Source organism: Phoca vitulina, unplaced genomic scaffold (assembly GCF_004348235.1).
Source record: "Phoca vitulina isolate PV1807 unplaced genomic scaffold, GSC_HSeal_1.0 scaffold20, whole genome shotgun sequence".
NCBI lineage: Eukaryota > Metazoa > Chordata > Mammalia > Carnivora > Phocidae > Phoca > Phoca vitulina.
The window spans coordinates 28803841-28827751 of NW_022589723.1; the positions used below are offsets into that span (position 1 = coordinate 28803841).

Consider the following 23911-nt stretch of genomic DNA (forward strand, 5'->3'; position numbering starts at 1 on the left):
ACTCTTGATTCCAGTAAGAATTCTCTAAGAAAATATATCTAGATTTCTTGGGCAACAATCCTTGTCCCTGCCCATATGGTATTAGTATGGAAGATTAATTCCTATGTCAATGGGTGGCATCAAAAGAAAAATAATATATTGGTGTTGTTTGAGTGACAAATTTACTCTTGGCCCTTTGGCTAAACCCGTCTCACTTTCTAAAGCAGAGTTCTGGACGAAGGAGGCCTCTGGCCCTCTATCCAGGAGAGTCCCGGGCTGAGAGTTGATCCCTACCTGGTTCCCATTCTTCATTAGGACACTCAGGTGGGGTCCCAGATCAGCTTCAGATCACTTGGGAGTGATACATGCAAATTCTCAGACCACATATATTAGTTTCCGAGAGCTGCTATAACAGATTACTACAAACTGGGTGGCTTAAACCAACAGAAACTTAATCTCTCACAGAAGTCTAAAATCAAGGTGTCGGCAGGGCCAGACTCTTTCTGGAGGCTCTATGGGAGAATCCGTTCTTTGCTTTTCTAGCTTCTGGTGGCCCTGAGTGTTCTTTCACTATTATATCATGCCAATCTCTGCCTCTGTGGTCATGTTGTCTCCTCCTCTTCTGTTTGTCTTCCCCTCCTCTGTCTCTTACTAGAATACTTCTTAACAGATTTAGGACCCACCCAAGTAATCCAAGGTGATCATTTGGAGAACTTAAATACATCTGCAAAGACCTTTCTTTCCCAGTAAGATCATATTCACAGGTTCCAGGGATTTGGGCACAGACATACGTTTTTGGGGGCCACTACTCAACGCTTTCTGCCACCTTAGGCCTAGTACATATACCAAGTACTCAAAATTCTGTCTTATTTTAACTTCTGTGCTAACCCATGTAAGGATATTTCCTATTCTGTCATGTCTCAAAAACAGAAGTTGTTATAGTCTTTGCTAAGCTCCCTAAGTACAGGAAAAAGCACATCCTTTCAAAAACTTTTGCCCACAATCCATGAAGAATAATGACACCTAGCATTTACTGAGTGCCTACTACATGGCAGGCATTGTGCTAAGTACTTGTATGTATGCTCATTTAATCCTTCTAACAATCTGAAGGAGCTTAGTGCTATTATTTCTCCCCATTTTATGGAGAAGGAGACTGAAGTTTGGTAATAGGAAGCCGATTGCCTAAGAGTTCTAATTAAGGAATTGACACACAGGATCAAACCCAGTGGCTCTGACGCTGGAGCTTTCTCTCTCCATCACCAACCGTAATGCCTCCATGAGGGCACCAGCTTAGTTGTGTTTAATTATTCTCAGCACACAGCAGCCCTTGACATTTTACAGTTGCATTGGTGAAATGTACTTTTAAAATTAAAAAGAAATTAATCTAGAAAGGCACCTAGGTGGCTCAGTCGGTTAAGCATCTGACTCTTGATTTCGGCTCAGTTCATGATCTCAGGATCGTGAGATCGAGCCCCACCTCGGGCACCATGCTCAGCGCAGAGTCTGCTTGAGCTTCTCTCTCTCCCCCTTCCCCTCCACTTGTGTGCACTCTCTCTAAATAGTTAATTAATTAAATCTTTGGGGGGAACAAAATGAATCTAGAAAACATGTAAGATTCTAATGCATTAAACGTCTTAACTCCTTTAAAACATACAGGACCCATCATGAGCCCTGACCCCTGATGACCCATCACTGCACTGTGGTTCCCTTTGGTGGAGACACTAGTGCCCTTCCAGGGGAAGAGGATGAAATCCAAGGGAGATGTGTAGGGCTGATACCCGGAGTTGTGCAGGCTGGGTCTTACACGAACGTGTTTGGCCAAAGCGGAGACTGGGGCCAAAATCCAGCCAAGTCATGTGCTTTGGCATCAGTCGTGTCTGCCCCAAGGATAGGGAGCCCCTTTAAAATTCATCCAAAACACCATAAAGGCCAGCAATAGCCCTGTTCAAGTGCTTTGAAACCATCTGTAAGAGAACTATAATCAAGGATAAAAGAGTAAATGTATGTTGATTGCTGGCTCATGGTCTGTCTCATTGTTAGCTCTAATGAACTTTCATATTTTGGACTCCCACCTTGTCCCAACCACCACCAGCCCCACAAACCCCTGCCCCCTGCTTCGTTTCTGATCCAGTGACCGCACCACTCATGCCAAGTAGCCTTCCTGCCCACGGCCCCATCACGTTCATTCTTCATCCACATCATGGGAAGAAGCATTAAGGGAAATTGCTGGCTAAAGGCTTGAACTTAAATACACTTGATGGCAATGATTTAGCAAGTAGTAATTGGCACACACAATGAGGAGCGGAACGGAAAAGCGTGATCAGGGTCATTGTGTTTTATCTGAGTGGGAATGGATGGTGGTATCTGAAGCAAGTACAGCGAATGTTAAAAGCTGACATTCTGGATGCTGGGTAGATGCACATTACTGTATTAACGCTTGGACTTTAAATACTTCAGAGAGCCGCAAACAAATACCAAACAATAAACTTCTAAAATCCAATACTACAGCCGTGGCAGAGCTGGACTGAAAATGAGAAGTAGCAGGCAGTGGAGTGGAAGGTGGGAGCCTGGGCTGTGGACGAGGACACCTGCCTCCTGTCACAGCTCCACATCGTGGCTGCTTGGGGTCGAAAGAGTTACTTCACCCACCTAAGCCTCGGTTTCTTCATTTGTGTGTACCTCGTAGAATTGCTGTGGGGATTAGATGAAGCATGTAGTAGAAAGCCTGGCATGTGGGATGTGCCCAAGAAAGGTCTGTGACACGTGACCCTGCCCAGCTGGTGGGCGCCCCGAGCACGAAGGCCTCAGCGAGAACCGTGCTTTGCCACCTGGCTTTTCTCTTCTCCCGGTCTGGACTAATCACGGACAGAACATTAGGACCAATGTGAAATCATGTTCGATTTTAATGCAAATCCACGTTAGGTCGACATGCTCAGGGCAGAGGGCAGTTGGGTTGGCTTCTTGAAAGCCTTTGCTGTCAGGCTGCTTCTCTCAACGGCCCTGCTCCCCTGCCCCTCCCCATCCCCCTTCCTATGCGTTAAGATGCTCAGCTCTGGTTCTTTCGAAAGCTTTGCTGTTGACAAAGTTAAAATTTGTAAAATTCTCACACCCAACTCCAGATCACAGAACAAATTTCTTAACACTTCTGCCATGATGAGAGACAGGACAGAGAGCTTGCCAGAGGAGGTAAAATCCAAGCGAGAGTTCGTTAACGAGCAAGTACTTTTAAAAGTAAAATTGAGTGATGTAAGTTCTCAGGGTGTCATGTATAACATGATGACTCTAACTCGTGATAGTGGATTTAATAATAGGAAAAAACAAAAGTAGATTTCAGCAGGTCTGCCTCTCGCTGTGCATCATCCCATCCCTGTCCCAGTCCCATCCCCACTAGTGGGGCCCCTAAAGGAGATACGTGGATTTACATGATGCATCTGTGGCTTTTTTGTCTTGGAAGGTGACACAGCTGGCAAGCTACTTTGAGCCCCTGATCTTAGCTGCAGTCGGTGTTGCCTCCAAGATTCTGGACCATCAGCAGCAGATGACAGTGCTGGACCAGACCAAGACGCTCGCAGAATCTGCCCTGCAGATGTTGTACGCAGCCAAAGAAGGTGGAGGAAACCCCAAGGTACAGTTTGGGATCCCGGGGACTCACCTAGGGCAGCTAAGAAGCCATCAAGTATTCTTCAATATTGAGTCCCTCCAAGGAAAATTTCTCCAGTTCTTGGTCGATAGTATGTGCCTTCCCACTCAGAGGTGGGCAAGAATCTTCGATTGGCCTTCACGGGGACCTTTAAGGGGAACATCAAGAAATATACATAATTAAGCCTTTTTGTTAAGTTATGTTTTCCATATCAGAATATGTAGGCAAGCATCCTTGGGAAAGGAAAACATTGTGTGGTTATTGCAGGAATAAAAATTAATACCTGCCAGGCACCTGCTCAGTGTTGACACCCAGCTGTGCAAAGCAAAGCTCAGTTGTTTTCCAATGAATATCATTTCCATTCCTGACACTCAAGTTCAAATCAGAACGTGGGGCAAGGTCACCCATGGCATGTGTTTCTATTGTCTTGGATCAGCAGTTGCATATGAAAATCTCCCTTACTAGTTTGCAGGGGGAACATTTCCTCAGCCCGGTGTGTCTGTCACCCAGCTCCTTGAAGTGGCCAAAAATGGTGACGGCAGGCCATCTTCTCTCAGGGGTGATATTGTGTCCGAGTGATTGTTTTACTTGTGAAACCATCTTATAAGTTCCCCCAGGGTTCTGGTACCTTGAGAGGAGGTCGGAGGCTCCTCCTGCTATTTGTACCTTCTGGCAGGTGCCTCCACATAGTCAGTCTGAATTTCCTGGGTCCTCACTTAAGCAGACTACACTGTGGGAACACAGGCTGGAACAATTTGTGTGGGATACTTGCCTACAAGCTATAGGAATCCCCATTATGTACGTATTCTTCTTAGTGTGTTTTGTCGCAGCTCTGAGGTCTTCACATCGATAACTTGGTATAGCAGGGAAGACTCTAGAGTAAGAGTAAGAATCACAAAATAGTAATCTTAGGGCTCACAGTTACTGAGTGCTGGTTCTATGTCACCTCTTATACCTTATATCCTCTTGATATTTAATCTTCATAAAAATCCCATGGTGTAAGAAGGTTCCCATTGTACAGATGTGGGAACTGAGACTGCTTAGGTAAGTCATCCCACATCACAGGAGAGGTGGATGTCGAGTCAGGACTGAGCCTACCCCCTCTGGAAACACAGGCCAACTGCCCAAAGCAAGGGCCGGAGAGAGGTTGAGCAAAGTTGCAAGCATGAGCCACATGTGGCTAGTCGGTCTCAGAAAAAGAAATTATTTGGCACATAAGGGTGGCTCGAGGCATGCTGGCAAGGAGGAACAGCATATGCAAAGGTGTGCGTAGGGTTATAAAAGGATCGAGGTATCTTTGGAGAATAGCGTGCAGTCTGATGTCCATGGAACGTACAGAGAGTGGGGATGACCAGGGGGGAGGATAGACTGGGCTGTTGTGACAGCCCTCCTCTCCCACACTCTAAGGCATTTGGGCTTTTTTGTAAGCAGTGGGGACTTACAACCCATCCAGAGTTGAGAAACACCGCTCTGGTAGCAGCGTGGATAATGTCTTAGACTTGCGTTTTCTGAGTTCAGCTTTTCCAATCATGTATCTGGCAACTATTAAGAGCCTAATTCTTGGGCTGCTAAAAATAATGAGAGCCAGCCAGCGCCCTCAAGTTGTTCGCAGTCTTCTGGAAAGAAAAAAGGCTTGTTGCTGAAATGGTGAGGTTGAGCAAGAAGAACAAGAATGCCCTTCTGACTAATCACTGAGTGATAGGTGCCCCAAGGTGGCTCAGCCCCCTTTGCACCTGCCACAGTGGCGAGGCGGGGGAGCAGAGTGGGACTCGCTTCCAGACCCAGCTCTGGGTTGTCTTTTCTCCACGGCTGAGTGGCACCTTGCTCCACCCCGACCTGAGAGGATTCATTCCCGGCAGAATAATTCCAATTAGGCGTTTTCTGGGTTTTTAAGGTATTAGCGCGTCTGTTTCGACTGCAAATTCAGAGCTCCTGGCAGAATTCTGTTTTATACCAAGAAACTCAGGGTCAGGAGCATGTGTAGTCAGCACTGTAAGCTTTACAGGACATCCTGTGCTTGGGAATGGTGGCTGGACACGAGAGTGGGACAGTTTTCAGTGACTGAGCTGAAGCATTGGTGACAGGCTGAGACATGATGAGTGAAGGCAGGACGGGTACATGTGTCTCTCCCCTCCCTGGCGTCCTGCGTTCAGCCTATGCTCTGTCTGCAGACCGTGACAGGCTCGTCACAAAGGATGCCTAGGACACTATAAGCTGGGTTTTAGGTCCTTTCTTAAGAGGCTTAGTGTACAGATTGAATCACCTTGGGTGCTATTCTTTGGGCAAATATTTCCTAGGTGTTACTTGCTAGGTCTTAGGTGATGTGTGTATGTATGTGTTAGATGTTGTGTGTCACTGTTTGCCGAGGAAATGCAGTTAAATGATCATCAGTGTTTCTGATGGAAAAGAGGATAAGCTTTGGAGTCCAGTGTAATTGGATTCAAATCCCAGTTCTGCCTCTTGCTAGCAAATTACTTCATTTCTTTGCTTCCTCATCTAAACAGTGGGGTTAATAATGAATACCTCTCAGGGGTCATTATAGAGATGGACTGAGATAATGTGCCTAACACAGTAGGTATTAAAAAAAGAAAAGAAAGTGTGACAGCCCCAGAGCCTGGTGTTGATGAGTCCTACGATCACGAGGCATTTGCTGCGTAGCCTCACCCTCGCCCCACTGAGCCCCCTTCCACACTCATCTCTACCCCACCCAGCTCCCTCCTACATCCTCCTTGAAGGGCCCCTCCTGCTTCTCCGGCAGGAGATACCCAGCCCTGTGCACTGCTGGGCAGTTCTAATTATTAGTCGGTTTTTACGCTTCTGCTGACATTGACTTGTGTCCCCCACCCCCTGTGGCCTGCTCCCATTCTCCAGATTCCTGTGATGTCTGTGCTAGGCTTTGTAGCTGAAGCACCATAATACAGAAATAAGGCTCCCTTGGAAGTAGACTTCAGACATGTTTCCGAAAAAGAACCGAGTCTGATTTTTCTCCCGTGTTGTGCTGTGAGGAGCAGTAACAAGGAGCCCCTCCAGAATCTAAAATAACGACCTCATTGTTGAGCCTTCTGAGTCCCCTTCCCAGATTGCTGGTGGGCTTTTAAGCATGCCTTAATTTAGCGCCTCCTGTGTCTTTGGGTGTCTGAAACTTGTGTGCCCAGGTGGCCGGCATGTGTCGTTTGGATGTGGCTGTGTGGTAGGGATGAGGCTTGCCATTGGAGGTGGAGGAAGCGGCCCTGGGAGAGGCTCGGCGTAATTGGAGGAGGCTTCACAGACTCTCAGCTGACCCGTTAAGGGTCTGTGGCTTAAATATGTGGAACGAAGGGGAGCAGGCCTAGAGAACTCCTCGCGAGAGCGGATGGGAAGGTAATTGTTTCTGGGACAGCCAAGAGCGAGGATGTGTTTTTGTAGGTTTGGATGCCCCGGTGTGGAGAAAGTGTCCTTTACATTTTCCAGGGAGTTCAGAGAGCAGTCTTGGGATTTACTGCTGCCGCCCCCACAACCTGCCTCTTGGACCTTCCTCAGCCCATATGGGATAGCAGCGCTCACTTCTGCCCACAAACGTGCACTCGGCTTGAACATGAGCGTAAGACAGAATTGTTGACGTTTTTGAGCTACCGGTGATCATCTTATTTGAAGTGAGATTTAGAGAAACACACACCTTCCAATTTTACCTTTTCATCAATACTTGTATGAGGTGCTCTCTCAAGAGGGTAATGTGCAGGAAATGTCACTTTTCAGACTTCCATCATCAAAAGCAAGCAATCTGCACATTTTGTGTTTTATCTTCTCTGTACCATGAAATCAGCCATCAACCGAAATTACCAGTTTCCTCCATCACATCCCTAAGAGAGAATGCTGTGTGTCCTGACACACTCAAGACAACCATCCGTGATCGGACCGATGCACAGCTTGTCAGAGGTCATATGGAAGACCTCTTCTGGATTCCCGTGGCTTTTCCATTCCACAGGCTGAGCCAGTTCCTGTGGCTCCCGCAGCCTCCTCTTAGAATTCTTCCCTTTCAGTTAGCCAGTCAAAAGAGTTACCATTTACCTTCCCTCCCTGGCCTCCTTACCTTCTCATCCACCAAAGGGAAGGTGCAATTTCTTGGGTATTGGAAGGGTCGTCTCCCTGTGAGGTGCATTAGGGCAGCTGTGGCCACTGCGTGGGGGCCCCCTGGTGCCTGGAGCAGTGTGATTCTGACACTGACTACCTGGTGTCACGTCAGATTTCCCAGGTTAAGGGCATTACCCTCAGTTCAGGCACCAGCCATAAGCTCTAAGGTTCCCAGTCCATCCTCACTCTGACCAGGTGGCTCCAAATTCAGGGGGTTCTCTCTACCCCTTCAGGTTCAATAATTTGCTGGAATAACTCACAGGACTCGGGAAATTGCTCTACTTACTATTACTGTTTTATTATAAAGGCTACAAACCAGCCAAAAGAAGAGACGCAGAAGGTGAGGTTTGGGGGCATCCTAAACATGTCCCAAGGATGTGTCACCCTCTCACCTTAGTAGGTGAGACCTTAGTGCATCACCAACCAGGGAAGCTCACTCCAGCTTTGCTGCCCAGAGTTTTATTGGGATTTCGTTATGTAGGCTGGATTGATTGAATCTAGTCATATGATCAATAATCCAGTCTGCAGTCCCCTCACATCCCCCGAGGTCAGGCTGATATTATGTTGCTCAAAGCCGCAACCCTCTAATCACATGGTTGGTCTCCCCAGCATGGCCAGCCCCCATCCTGAAACTGCCTACAGGCCACCATGAGTCGCCTTCTTAGCCTCAACTAATGTGTGGTCCAGGGAGCCCCCATGAAGCACAGAGGCAGTCCAGTATCACTTGGGAAATGGTAAGCACTTGAAGGCTCCCTCCTAAGAATCTAGAACAAAAATCAGCCAAATGTTTTACCATTTCATACCCGGGTGAGGTTGGGCTCATCTCGCGGCAAGTGCTGAATGAGGGGCTCCCGGCCAACTTTGGGCATGGTAGCAAGTCCTGAGGCCCCTTGCCTTTCCATATGGTACTTGGGTGCCGTCACCTTGTTTAAAAGCACCGTGTTGGAGGGCAAAGGCTGAAATTGGATGGCATATTCCCTAGATTAAGGTTTGTTTTTCCAGTAAGCGCTGAAAAATTTGACCTGATCTGACCATCTGCTCAGTTTCCCTTTGACCAGCGGCATCATTTCAGCAGATGGCCAGCCAGTCGGTGGCCTTGGTCGGCCACCAGATCCATAAGCTTTCGTGCTTGAGCTCCCATTTTCAGATGGCGACTGTCAGAGGGGTCCCTGGCAGGGGCGATGTCCAGCTCTCGCCTTCCGGGGGGCTGGGAGGACGAACGGGATATGCACAGCAGTGCTGAGCACAGTGCCTCCCACAGAGGAGCCCCTCAGGAGTGGCGGCAGCTGGTCGCTCCTCCTGCTGTTCTGGGCCTTGATACTTGGTGTTGCTTCCGGTTCCCTGCCTGTCACCTGGGATACTGCATTGTCTGTCAGATGCTCAAATACCTGACCCAGGATACAAGAACATAGATTTTGCAGCTGTCTGGGCCCACAGGCTGGCTCTTGCCCTGTATAGAGTACACACTAGCCCTTGGCACCTTGCCCGCATCCACCTGAATGCCGTTGCATATTCTTGGGCCAGTCAGAAGAGCCGGGGCAGGTCATTGCAGCGAGTGCGAGCCCAGCGGACGGCTCGAGGCAGGGAGGGAGGGAGGCCCAGGTCCTGCTCTGACTCTCCACGAGCCCTGTCTCGGCCCTCAGCTCTGCCATCCATGCCTGGTTGGCAGCACAGAAACAGATGGTTCCATTTATTTCTAAACAAGCCTCTCTGGAGGAGAAATTTGCACCAACAGCCTGTGAAGGGTATCCTTGTAAAAAAGAAAAAATACCTGTGAAAGTAAAAATGAGCATCTCACCCTTTACATGAGCCCCCCCTGGCGACTTGATCCAACCCTTCATTTGCTGCAAACCCTGTGCTTCTAGAGGGAAGCAGAGCCAACTGTTGGCAAGGAGCACGCAGTCTTATTGAGGAGGGGCAGGGTTGAGGAGGAGGTAATGGGAGGAGGCAGGAGCTGTATGCCAGGCACCTCCCATACAGTGCACTTGTCAGCTAATTTTCACAGTCCACATCCTTTCTGCCTCTGGACCTTTGTACAGCCCGTGTCCTCTGCCCGGCACATTCTCCCTTTTCTCCCCTCCTCACCCCATCAACTCTGCTGGACACTGGTCTCAACTTCAGCCCAGACACCTCCTCTGAGAAGTCCTCTCTGACCCCAAGGCTGGCTTCGGAGCCCTTCTTAGGGGCTGTCGCAGTTAGCTGTTGCTGCAAGTAAGCCATCCTAAAACTTAGTGACTTAAAACAGCACCATCTGAGAATGATCTCTGGTGGGTCTGCAGATCACTGAGTTCAGCGAGGTGGTTCTCACTCAGAGTCCCTCCTGCCACTGCAGCCAGGTGGTGGCTGGGACTTGAGGGACCTGAGGGTCGGTCGCTCCCAGGTCTGGTGCTTGAGCTGCAATCACAGAGATGTTCAGGGGCTGGGGCTCCGTGGGCAGCCCTTTGTACCTCCGTGTGGTCTCAGCGTGCAGTCTGCCCAGCACAAAGCCTCAAGACAGCCAGCCTCCTTACACAGAGGCCAAGGACCACAGGCACATGTCCTGAGAGAGACCCGAGCAGAAGCCATATCATGTTCCAGTATTGAGCCTCACTTTCCCCATATCCTTTTCTCTGAGGCCTTCACCTCTGGATGACTCTCTGACTCCAGAGTTGCTTCTCAGGGCTGCAGGGATCCAAAGGAAAGCCAATGAGAGCATGAGGACAGAGCCATCCAAGGAGGGCTGCTGGAGGAGGTGGTATTTAGGCTGGGCCTTGAAAGAGGGCTAGGATTTGCATGGGGCAAAGGGAGGAGGCAACACAATAGAACCAGCTGCTGCCAGCCAAGGGGGAGAGGGTAGAGCTGTGAGGAGGCTGCGGGGTGGGGGGTCAGCCAGGACTGTGCCAGGGAAGGGGTGGAGGAAAGAAGTCCGGAGAGTGAGTCCCCATCCGAGGTGTGAAAAGAGTCAAGGGATCTTTGTTCCTCAGGGCTATTTGTCTCTCCTAACTTCTAAGTTAATTTAATTTTTTTAAAGATTTTATTTATTTGAGAGAGAGAGAGCATAAGCAGGGGGAGTGGGAGAGGGAGAAGCAGACTCCCCACCGAGCAGGGAGCCCAACACGGGGCTCCATCCCAGGACCCCGAGATCATGACCGACTTCTAAGTTAATTTTAGTCATAATGGTCAATAATGAGCATTTGCATCCTGACACAGTTGCCGTGAGGTCACCATCCATGATCCGCATATTTCACATCTCGTCACATGTCATTTTGGAAGACCTCTTCTGGATTCCCGTGGCTTTTCCATTCCACAGGCTGAGCCAGTTCCTGTGGCTCCCGCAGCCTCCTCTTAGAATTCTTCCCTTTCAGTTAGCCAGTCAAAAGAGTTACCATTTACCTTCCCTCCCTGGCCTCCTTACCTTCTCATCCACCAAAGGGAAGATGCAATTTCTTGGGTATTGGAAGGGTTGTCTCCCTGTGAGGTGCGTTAGGGCAGCCGTGGCCACTGCGTGGGGGCCCCCTGGTGCCTGGAGCAGCTCGAGTCTGACACTGACTACCTGGCATTAGGTCAAGCTTCCCTAGGCTCGGGCACCTACTACTAGACTTTTTTTTTTTCTTTTTAAGATTTTGTTTATTTATTTGAGAGAGAGAGAGCATGAGCATGGGGAGGGGCAGAGGCAGAGGGAGAAGCCGACTCCCCGCTGAGCAGGGAGCTGGATGCAGGGTTCAGTCCCAGGACCCTGGAATCATGACCTGAGCCGAAGGCAGACGCTCAACCGACTGAGCCACCTAGGTGCCCTTAGACTGCTCTTATTATAAATATATGGTGCATGTATGCACATCATCTCATTAGAATTATGCATAGCGTTATTACAATGATTCCCACTGTGCTGAGGAAGCCATGCCCAGGACCGCTTAGCTAGTAAGAGGTGGATCCAGAGCTAGAACCCAGTTTTTCTGATGGTGGGATCTTGGCTCCTTCTGCATCTTGCTACCATTGGAGGTGTTTTTTCAAGGAGCCTGGCACTACCATTGTTTCATCTGTCCATTCATTCATTTACCCGGCGCCTCCTCCGTGCTTGATAGGCTTGTGAAGCTCTAGCAGGTGTTGGAGCATCTCCGAGTTACAGTCAGAGGGAATGTGTGAGCGCTCGAGACTTTGCCTGCAGAACATCTGTCCCTGGAGAACTTTGCTCCCTCGTCCCTCCAACCTCAGGGCAGTGTAATCTGTGACATAAATCCAAAGGCTGTTCATCTTTCTGCAGATGTATTTCTCCTCTATGTCACTACATTTCCATAATCCAACCTTCTTTGCAGGAAGGGAATTCTAGTGTGTTGGGCAGCCTTGAAGAGAAATGCATTTGTCATGAACATGTTTTTCCCTTTATATTAGTTTTTTTTTTTAACTAAACCTGTAAACTTGTGTCATTGGGAATCAGCGGCATTCTCTTGCTACCATCCTGAACAGACGAACATAAAACTGGTCCTGTCATAAGATGCTGTTTGATATTGCAATTTCATTTTTCCTTTTGATTATAAAAAGACATCTTTTTCTATTTCTCTTTCTGATTTGTAGTGATTGTGCAAACAAATGTACCAAGATAAGGAAAAATCCAAATCACTGTGGTGCTCCATGATGGGGATAATGTTGTGCTTTTTAAGGTTATACCTAAAAGAAGTGAAGTGATTTCCGAGGAGACTGAGCACCATTTTCCTCTGCTTATGGAAATCTCTCACAGTCCTCTTTCCGCTTTCCTTTTTCAGGCCCAGCACACCCACGATGCTATCACAGAGGCTGCCCAACTCATGAAGGAGGCTGTCGATGACATCATGGTGACACTGAATGAAGCCGCCAGTGAAGTGGGGCTGGTGGGAGGCATGGTCGACGCCATTGCAGAGGCAATGAGCAAGGTAGACCTGGGCTCCCAGGTGCTCACCTTCACCCCTTGACCCCAATTCCTCCTCGGTTTCTCTCAGATGTGGTCCCTAGGTGCTTTTTCTAAGGAGCGGTCAGCCAAAGCAGATACCAGTGACCCTCCTCTTTTCCTGAGGGTTCCGATCAATGTACACACATCCTATCCTCTGTCCAACATGTTACTCATTCTTGATTCTTCATTCATTACTTTTGGAAGCTACTCTCACCTTGTCTTCCAGTTTTACACAGGGGAAAAATAATGGAGATGGAGAAAGTATCATTGGTTCCTTCACTTATAAAATGGAAATAGGTATTTACCTCCCTTGTTTACCTCCTAGAGTTGTCGTGGGAAACAAGAAGGGATTCCCAAGAGCTGGTCTTCGGAATGGCTACTTTGGAATCGTGGGGAGCACATTCCTAGGCTCTGCCCCATCCCCGATGAGTTGAAATCTCTATGGAGTTGAGCCAAGGAATCTCTGGATTTGTTTTTTTAAGACTTTATTTATTTGACAGAGAGCACAAGCAGGGGGAGCGTCAGGCAGAGGGAGAGGGAGAAGCAGACTCCCCACTGAGCAGGGAGCCCGATGCTGGGACTCAATCCCAGGACCCCAGGATCATGACCTGAGCTGAAAGCAGACGCTTAACAGACTGAGCCATCCTGGCGTCCCAGGAATCTCTGGATCTTTTAAATCTCCCCATGGTTTTGGTAACCAGGTGCAGAAACCACTTAAGTAGTATGTATGAAAGCCCGTAGTGAGCTCTTGGAGGCAACGGGCGTAGAAGAGAACGTGACAATCATTTCTCCTCTAGTGAGTCCTTGGTTGAGTTGGATCAGTAGGGAAGTGTGACTGGAGAGTGTCTCCTGCTCTTTCCTCAAGGAGTCCTTCGCTAGTCATGTCAGTTTGATAGTCGTTAAAATTAACAATTGTTCATCAACATCTGATTTTCATTCTGTGATAACATAGCCAAGAATTTTAGATTTTGTCCGTGTTTTGAAACGTCCATTGTCAGATTGTGAATACGTTATTATGGTTTTTCAGGGTAATAAGTGGTCTTTAATTGCTAATTTAGAGAAGACTGGTTGGTTCGTATCTCCATAAAGAGGTGATAGCCTGAAACTATAATTAGGATAATTCCCCTTAAACATTCATTAGGCAGTCATTACCAGACTGAGAGAGTCACAAGCCGGGCGGGGATGCCGGGACTGCTTTAGAGACCCCAGACGTGCCTTGTCAGATCACTCTGGTAATTTCTGCTGTGGGCTTCTCGTGCCTCAAATATGGACAGTTTGGCAGAAAGTGAGTGAAATGCCCCCTCTTTCTAAAGCCTTTGGGGAAGTCTCCATGGGTGTGTTTGGTTTTCAGGACATCCAAACACCCGAGCTTTGAAAGGAAGCCATGTTTGTACCAAGGATATTAAATAATGGCGCTCCAGTTTTCTCAATACAAATTAGAAATTCAAATGATAACCTTTTTCTTCCTAGGAGAAGGTATTTTTCCAAATGACTCTAACAATAGGGAAGAGTTCCATAAATCTCTGGAATATGGAAGTCAGATTCTTGAAGCCTTTTTTTGATAGCCACTGAGCCTTGCATATCTAGATGGATTTTCAGTAAAGAAAGCAGCTCTTGTACTGTCTGATGTCAGTGGCTTGGCCGCTGCTTTCCCACTCAGCCCAGGACGCTCTTGCCTCTTTTGGAAGGGCTGGGAGAGAAGTCTGGCGTTACCTGATAGCAATAGTTAGGAATTGCTAGCCACAGGAACCACAGAAGCCAGGAACAAAGGGTTCTTTCCTCCATTCTGCAGAGTATACAGTCGGGGTTTTATTGGTACCCCTAAACTCCCGTCTACCCAGACCTGACACCCAAGGTTCTACCCAGGGCCTCTTCCGCATTCTCCCCTTGTTCAGCCTACCCCAGCCTGCCCATTGCTGCGCACTTTGTATTAAGGGATATTCCAGGGTCTTTGAGCCCCTAAGCAGGAAAGGGTTAGAAAAAGGGCGTTTTCTGAGTTTCAGTTCTTTCGTTACAACATTGATGTACTGTCAGCATTGTTGTCTGAAATTCTCAAAGGCATTGAGTGACTGGCAGAAAAAAATGAGTGTACCCAAAGTTGAGTCTAACTTGGATGTAATTTGTGCCACTTTTGGTGCTTCTGCTGTGGAGGTTCTTCCTGGAATTCTGTGTCTGAGTACCAGAAGGTTTGGGAATTGATAGGTTAATATGAAGTAATCAGGTTTGGGTGACCTTGGACAAAGCACTCAAGCTCTCTGAACCTTGGTTTCCCTATTCAATGAGGTTAGTGGTTCTCAGTCTTGGGGATTTTGTGACCCACTACCTTTTCTTTGTTTGCTTTTTTGTTTGGGTTGTTTGGTATTGGTGGTGGTGATGGTTTTTTTGTTCTTTCTGACCAGGGGAGGAGGTTAAAGAAACAAGCCTACTCTCTGCATCACTACTATTTCATACAAGAAAGGTCATGTTAACATTCCCCCTCAAAAAGAATAGGAAGGCTATAATCTCAGAACAAAAGAAAGTTCTTTGAACTAAAGAAATTTGAGATCCATCCAAAAAAATTGACCACTTTGTTCTTCCCTTTCTCATTGTCTTCGGACTGGCAGGTTATATTCTAAGCTGCCCTCCAGCTCCAGCTCCTGGTGTGTTTGCAGTTAGGCCATAGTTCATATGAAGTCTCCCGGCACATTGCTGGACCCAGTCAGTTTACACCAAGTGAATGAGTCCAAAACTCAGTCCTCATTTGACCAGCAGGACCCCCATAGTGTGATGGAGATAATTGGCAGCAGCTATATCCCTGATAAAGAAACCCAGAAAAATCTAACCTGGAGTCTGTGTTGATGCTTTGATGGAAATTACATTCCCAAACTGTGCAGCCACATCACACATAGGCTGCAAGGAGATGTTCCTTCGGTTCATATTGTAGTTAGCGCCAGCTTGTGACATGGAGCTCTTATTGAAGACTCCATCTAACATTTCCTAAGTGCCCTCTTGGCCCCTAGTCTCTGCCCCGACTGCAAACTATCTGGCAGAGATCTGCCAGGAAGATCTTCTCAAATATGTTATTGTGTATCCCAGATCCCACCATTTTCCTCATGATTTCAAGGTTCTTCATCGGACAGCTCAGCTTCATTCCCACTGCTCTCAACAGCCCCCTCTTGTGTTCACTGTACTCACTCTTCCTGTATTCATTTCTCCTTATTTTGTCTCCTCACCTGGAATACCATTCAGCAGTCAATGGTGACAGTAGTGATAATGATGATGGTGAAGGTGTCGCCTTTTTCTTCATCATGGTCATCATTGACATTATCATCATTTTCTTCATCATCCTGGTCATCATCTCCTCTTCTTTCACGTAGCTCTTGGCCAGGTATGGTCTCAGTTGATGTGTACTCCAACCTTCCGATGCTAAGAAGTTTCCAGTGAAGGACCTGAGACTCAGAGTTTAAGCAACCAGCTTGAGGCCCATTCATAAGCCCTGGAACCAGGCCTCAAATAGAAGTCTTCTGAACCAATATGTCCCCAACCCTTCGAGGGACAGAGCCACTGTCCCACTGGGCCCCAGCTCTTCCCCCAACAGTGATCTCTCCCGTCTCTCAATTCCTATTGCTCTCAGAGTCAGATGAGCCGCAAATTATTCCTAGTGCTTCCAGTTCCTTATCTTCCCCAACTTAGATCAGAAGCGAGGGTTCCAGGGTATAGACCTCTGTGGACTGCACCATTCCTAGGGAAGCCCTTCACGATGTAGATTCCGCCTCCTCTCCCGGTTCATCTTCTGCCATTCTGTGCTCCCCTAGATGTGTCTGGCCCATGCCCACCGCCATATGCTTGAACTCTAATCCACTTCTTGGGACCCCTTCCCTACCTTTTATATGTAGCGGACTCCTCCCCTGGTAAGACCTGGCAGAAATGTCATTCCTCTGGAATGCCCTCTGTCTCCTCTCAGACAAGGCTTGGGGCCCCCTTGCCTGTGTACCCCAAGTGCTGTCTTTGCACCTCTGTTAAAGTCCTTATCACCAAAGCTGGGGGATGCTGTTGCCTCTAAACCAAAGAAATTCTGTGGGTGTCTCCATTTTTCAAAGTTCCCGATTCTAATAAATACAGTGCACACTTCAACTCTCCTCTCCTGACATGTGGGTTCTTTTTCTCTCCTCTGTAGCTGGATGAAGGCACTCCTCCAGAACCAAAGGGAACATTTGTCGATTATCAGACGACTGTGGTTAAATATTCCAAAGCCATTGCGGTGACAGCTCAGGAAATGGTAAGAGGAAAAGAGCTGCCCCACCCACTGTCGGTTGCGCTGGTGTCCACCACTACCACCACCGAGTCTTCAAATCGGGGTCTGTGTGGGACAGAGACTACCCTGTGTTTCTAGTTCCTTCTGGGCCCCAGCTCTGTCCTTTATCTGTGGTCTCTCTGGCTGCCTGTGGCCTAGACACCCCCATCCACTGGAGCTCTTGTTTCATGGAAAAGCTGCAAGAGGGAATTACAGATAATTGAGACTTGGGCATGAGGACAGGGGAGCAGAGGAGGGAGAGAAAATGAGAAGGAAGTTAGAGGTAAGGGGGAAGGAAAAAAAATCCTATTCACCTCGCAAAGGACTTGAGGTGTTTTTATAAAGTTACAGTACAAGAGAAGACATGTGGGGTGGAATAGAGATTGTCTAATGGAATCAAGTTACAGTCCTTGGACAGAGAGATATGCCAGTCTTTCAGGCAAAATGAAATGGTTATATAAAGACAATTTCCCTGACAACAGAAGGCATGTAACTTTTGGAGGTAATTTTCAATTTTTCTTTTTTTTTTTTTGCTAAGATGTATTGCCATCAGAATTGTATTACATGCATCTTTAGATAAAAACGGCATTGAGAGACAGAGAATGCTATCCTGATAGATTAAAAAGTTGCACAAAAGATGACAAAGGGTGTCCTCACAGAATAAATAGGGGTATGTCGTAAGAAATTTCCTCTTAACCTTCGAAGGCTCAGATGACACGGAATAAAATTTGGGAAGATGCCCCTCTGCTGCTGCCACACGAGGCTAGTTGAGAGTTGAAGCGGCCCCCTGGCTGGAGGGACCACACTGAGCCGTGGCACCATTCCTGCCCCCACCCCAGGCCGGCACCTCGGGGTGATTCTGTCATGTAGTCGTGTGTCCACTAGAGGTTGAGCTTGGACCACAAAGGCTCCCTGGCCCCTGCTCTTTCTTAGAAACTCAGTGATTGTGCCAGGTTTGCTGTTGCTTAAAAGGACTTGGGCCAGGAAGGGGAATAGCAGCAGTGCCCATCTCAGGGACTAAAAGAGCTGGAGTCAGACCCCAGCTGGTTCTGCTCCGGGGGAGTCCGGGGCAGGGCGCAGGTCCGATCAGGCAGCCCCACAGTGCCAAGTGCTCTGAGCAGGGAGCACAGCGCCGCAGGAGGTGAAAATATTTGGAGTGGCCTCCTCGTGTTTCTGGAGTATCTCCTAGGCTAGATTCTCAGCAGGCCCATCTTAAGTCTTGATGCCCATGCTCTTCAGGAGCCCAGCCGGGGACTGCACGGCTGCTGCTAGGTTAGCTGGCCTGGGTCCTGAGTGGGCAAGGGTCCTGCTTCGCCATGTCAGGTTGCCCCAGAATCGCTGTGTTCTGCGTGGCAGGACTCAAACGAAGCAGCGCTAGGCGCAGCCTCCCTCTCTCGGGGTTCACTGTGGGTTCCTTGGGAACCACACCTACACCTGAAAGCCTGTGACATTTCCTGATAAACGTGCCTTAGACGACTACATGTTCCCATCCAGCCTCTGTGGATATGGAGCCATTTAAAGCATTTTTTTTAAGCCCTTTAAAGTCAAGGTCTTCTAATGCCACCAAGAGAGAGAAGAGGTGCGGCAGGAGGGATCCTCTTACTCAGGAGGGACAAGGACACCTTTCTGGGCGGCAGTTAAAACTACTGTTCAGAGCACTAAGAGGCGTTTTGTCGGAGGAAAAAGAAAATCTAGAAACTAGTGTGTTAGCTAGGTAGGATAAATTTAGGTAAGTTTTTCTATGATGCAGGCAGAAAATACTGAATATCCTAATAAGGAAAAGGCAGAGCTCAACCATTTAGGCTACAGTGGACTCTTAACCAAATTTGTGGCTGAACCCTTGTTATCCTTTGGCACAAATTGATTATAAATGTGTATTCTCTTTGAATATCTTCCTCCCAGATATTGGGCTCACCCATCACTTCTCAGTCATGATTTCCCTAACAGCCCTATCCTCATGCCCTCTTGCCCGGGTGGGACCTGCTTCTGGGTTCCCAGAGACCAGGTCAGCAGCAGAATGTGACCAGGGATGGGCACTGCCTGAGGCCCATACCCCCTGCATTCCCCAAGGGAAATCTCATGGTGACCCGCGGGGCCGGGCCGGCTGGGGCTGCCATGCTCACCTCCCAGAGTGGGCCGTGAGGGCCTGCCCAGCCTGAGCCTAGCATGTCGCCCACTGGCCCCGCCAGGACCTGCTGGCCTGAGAGGGGCCCTGGCCTGTTGTGCACGTCGCAGCATGGGCTTCGCTTGAATTGCCCTCTCCAGCCCCAAATGCAAGTCCAGAGCTTAAAAGTGAATGAAACCCTTTGGCTTCCAGTGGTATTAACACATGGTTCTCATGCTTTTTTCCGTGTGTGTGTGTGTGTATGTGTGTGTGTGTGTGTGTGTGTGTGTGTGTGTGTCTTGCTTGTTTTCTTTTTCCAGATGACTAAGTCGGTTACTAACCCGGAGGAGTTGGGAGGACTGGCTTCACAAATGACCAGTGACTATGGGCACCTGGCTCTCCAGGGCCAGATGGCAGCAGCCACGGCGGAGCCAGAGGAGGTCTGCCACCATAAGCCCCTGTTCTCAGATGCACATGCACACTGGTTACCCACTCCTGGGGGGTTCTTGATAGCTTAGCTCCCCCTAGAAGTTTCCGGCCTGATAAGTTCCCACCGCTGTCCCGCCAGCCCCCCAGGTACAGACCCGGTGGCCCCGGGCTGTGCTCAGAGCCCACTGTCCTTTCTGAGGCCCGCAGATGGAGAGCTGGGTCCACCTGGGGAAGGGGGCTTCCAGGCAGACGCCCTCCGTTGAGACTGTCCGGCCAGGTCACCTGTCTCCCAGCCCATTGCCCGGCTCCCAGAGCGCAACACACACTGCCATCTTCCTCTTGCTTAGTTCATCCTCCTTGGGGATTTTCCTGTTCTCCAAAGGCTCCCAGCAGTATTGGAAGAGCCAAGTATGGGAGTTAACTGCCCCGATCTGAGAAAGGGCTGGGTAGCCTACTTTTGTGACACAAAGTCTTACCCAACTATTGTTGGTAACTTTCTACGAACCGTCCCCCATATCTTCTGTGGACTCCTCTTCATTACCTACCTGTCTTCCCTAAACTCGCTTTCCTTAGTGGTGAAACACAGACTTTGCCTCAGAATGCCTACACCTGTAAGAGTCTTAATTTGGCCAAAGTTTGGTCCCAGAGGCCCCTTTCTAAGAGCCCCCTTTCCTGTCTGCTACACCTGAGTAATCTAGTGATCCCCTGGGAAGCAAGCGGGCCGGCTGGAGTGGCGCATGCCCGATCACACCCATGCCAATGCTAGCACAAACAAGGTGCCCTGTGCCCAGCTACCGCATGGCTCCTTAGAGACACAGAGCTCCGTCTGGAATAAAGAATAGTGGAGTAGATTGCAGGGACGCTGGGGAGATGAAGGTGACTGCATTCTGTGACATTCAGCGGGCCATGTATTAAGCACAAATCCTGTTGATGATATTCCTAAATGAAGCGGGCTGTCAGGGGGGACGGCTGTGACCGGTCTTCCCTTCTCCTTGCAGTGACAGTCCGTGTCCCCAGGCCCCTTAGCGCCGGGTCTGCCAGGAGTCCATTCGAAGCACGTCTTCACAAAGACTCCCAGAGATGATGCAGAAATGACCCAAAACAAAATCCCTTGCTAACATATGTCATAACAACGCATGTAAACAGGAGTTTCATATGTATGCACTTGCATACATATATATCTAGCATGGGATGACGTAGGTTTCTAACAGTGCCTGCACTTTGAGATTTTAGTATGGTTGAGTATTTAGGCTGCAGCATGAAGAATTCTGTTTGTAATGAGTCTGTGAAGTCACTACCCAGAAAGAAAAATCATCAGAACCCACCCACCCCACCCCACCCCACCCCACCCTGCCCCGGCCCCAATCAGGATTCTGTGTAATGTTGAATTTCCTCAACAAGCCTAAGGGAACTTATGTTACAGGAAGGAACAATCTGGACAAAAGGAAGAGTGTTAGGCTTTGCGGGATGGAAAAACAAAGAGGCTGTGGGGAGGGTTTGGATCTCTGTTTCCAGAAATCTTTAAAAAATGGAATCTAGATCCATCAGGTCAGTTCAGACGTTGACTGGCCTGAGTTACTGAGTGAAGAGCCCATGATCTGTGGAGACTTTTCCACATCTGAGTTCTTAGAGCTCCCCAGCCCACGTGTGAAACAAGTAGATTTTCTCCCCGCAACCCAGACCGTGAAGCAAAATACAAAATAATGTCAGAGCAGCCAGGAAAGGAAAGGTATCGCTGAAAGCCCCACACGAGATTACTTTAGTCCCTGGCCCCGTGTCTGTAGCAGCTGACATTTTCATTAAGGTTCTCCCTTTACACCATTGCATCTTGAGTTCTATTTTACATTCCAGACACAAGAGCACTGTGACCTGGAGCAAAAAGGGGCAGAGAGAATATACAATTACCAGTGGCTTGCTAAGGAAAATTCTTTGTGTGCATTTGCCAGACAGATATTTAGGGGAAAACTGAGAAGGTCGGGGAGATCCCTAAAGCAATGTAGTTTTTTTATTCCAAGACTGTGGAATTAGTTTTCTCGCCAAGAGGGCCCCACATCACAGCATGTGAAAGTATTTCTATCGAGGGCAAGGAAGAAGCTGCTCCCTCGCTCCAGTCCTGCAGGCTGCCGTGCCGAGTCAGCGTTTTGGGCTTTTCCAGATTGTGACAACTACAGAAGCCCAAGGTCTGCCCTCTGAACACCAAGCAGGAGCTTTATCTGCTGCTTTTTTCAGGGAAAACTCAAACTCCCGTTAACACCACTGTGAAAACTCCTTTTTTTCAGGAAAGTCAAAACCCTTAGGCCACTTCCCAATCAAAGATCCCTGTTCTCTTTTTAAAAAAAAAAGAAGGAAATGGAGATCCTGTGAGCCACCAGTGCTAAATATAAATGCGGGGGGTGGGGGGAGATCTAGTGACTACGGCTTTGTCTCCGAGGGGACTCTGCCGTGACCACGTGTAATACTGCGTGTCTTCAAAGCTGGTAGGAACATTTGTCGCGAGCCCATGGCAAGAACCACAGCCTTTTCCCAAACATGAGATGGGTGTCTACGGTGGAGTTCTCTAAAACTTTCCGCTCCGAGACACACTTTCTGTAGGTGGAAAGTGATGCCCTGTTTCTGTTCTGTGCTCATGATTCTTTCCCTTCCATGTTTTTTGGGTTTTTTTTTCTTTTTAAGGAGAAACTGTAAAGCCTGTCAGCCAACATCCACTATTGCCTTTCAGCATTCGCAGGCTCTCCCAGGCGAATGATATTTGACCTGGTTTTAGATGTGATTGTTTTGAAAGCCTGAGAAAAATGTGTACATTTTCTTTAGTTTTAGGCAGTAAAGAAGATCAGTATTTCTGAGACCCCCTCCAAGTGAAATTTGATCCAAAACTTCATCAAGGCCAGACTTCCAATTTCCCCCAGGACGTAAAAGCAGGAGACAATGGCCATTTGGGCAGGAAGGGAATTGAGGGTTTTTCTTGACGTTCGAGTCATGCTTTACTGCAGTCGCCAATTTAAAACCCCAAGTTGAATGTCTGAGCAACATTCCTTTATAATACGCACTGGTTGGTGGTTAAGTCAGATCACCCTCGGGGCTGGACAGATTTGCTGAGAAATTTAGTGTTACTTTGAGAAGTTAGCCTTTTTAAAGCCCTTATCTTTTTGAATACAGTCTTAAAAATGCATTCCCTCTCTCAGATGTTCCTCCAGCAGTACAGAATGTTCTGGGAAATTGCAGTAAGAGTGTGTTGTTTCTGTTGTCCCCTTTAAGTGCCTGCCCTAGCTGTCCCAGGTACCCGTGGGAAAGAATAGTCAGAGAGATGTTCATCAAGTCCACACCACAGATCAGATCCATGCTGGGGGCTGTCCCATGTACCCTCACAACTCCACAATCCTTGGTTCTTCCCCATTTCACAGGTTAGCAAACTGAGGCTCAGGGAACTTAGTTAAATGGTCCAAGAGCACACAGCTACAAAGAGTCAGTGTGAAAGCCGCTTGAAATAACTTTTTGGAATAAGTGAAGTTTCAAGTAAGTAAAGAAGTAAACATGGCAACGGCAGGATTCAAACCCAGGGCATCACAGCCTTTACTCCTTCCCCCTCACCAACCTACCCCTTGTCACAGCGTTCATGTGGCATTTCCTACCTTGAGATGTGTTCACACATACCTTTCATTTGCTCCATCAGCCCTGGGTAGTAGGGCAGGTTCTGTCCCATTTCGCAGGTGAGGGAACAAAGGCCCAGGAGGTTAGCTGGCTCACCCAGGGGGTTGATGGCCAGGGAGGGGCTGGGCCAGAAGCAGAGCCTGTGGGCTTTCCTGCTACCCGTGCTGCCCACGGGGGTGAAGAGCTGAGGGCAGGCCTGGGGCTGGCTTCTTGGATCCCTCCCCTTCCTATTGCATTCAGCCCTCTTAGCCTGTGAAAACAAGTGAAGCCTATTTCAACATGGCCTTCATGATACCCATCCTTCCTCATGCTGTCCAACTAGGACTATGCAGCCAAGCATATAGGAGGATTGCGTGGCCAAACCTCAGGGTGGCCTCCGGGCACCAAGAAGGTAATCATGTGACCTGGCACAGACCTGTGGCCAGGACCAAGCCCTGGGTTGGCCAAGAACCCCAAGGACTCTGTATAACTCTTGCCTTATCTTCGGCTTATCCCTTTGCTCTCTGGTGCTAGTCTTTGTTGGTGCTTCCTACCTGGAGTCTCCTCCCTAATGACCACTGTCCCAACTCTGCAGTGCGTTTGCAGGATCCTTTGCTACATGCATGGTGTCCCTTCCAACGAAGGGGCTGAGCATCAGGACGTTGGGGCATTTTTCATAGCAGGGCCTCTCGCGAGGGGGCTGAAGGAGCATGAGAGTGTCATTGAGGATGTGTCATGTCTGCCCGTAGGTTTCAGGCTTGAGTCAGTGGAGGAGTAGGTCCCTTCACCCTCGCACCTCCAGGGCCATTTGGGAGTGACTTAAGAGGCCTGTGCTTGCCCCAGTGC

At 48.6% G+C, this 23911-nt stretch overlaps 1 protein-coding gene across 13 annotated transcripts in view; it reads left to right on the forward strand.

The window, feature by feature from the left end:
- TLN2 (talin 2) overlaps positions 1–23911 on the forward strand; it is a 421358-nt gene that overhangs the window by 341857 nt on the left and 55590 nt on the right. For all 13 annotated transcript variants that reach the window (XM_032417152.1, XM_032417158.1, XM_032417149.1 and 10 more), the window contains 4 exons: positions 3434–3604; positions 12469–12615; positions 16789–16890; positions 19330–19449. In XM_032417152.1, coding sequence (XP_032273043.1) covers positions 3434–3604; positions 12469–12615; positions 16789–16890; positions 19330–19449 — 540 coding nt within the window. The remainder of the gene's footprint in view (positions 1–3433; positions 3605–12468; positions 12616–16788; positions 16891–19329; positions 19450–23911) is intronic.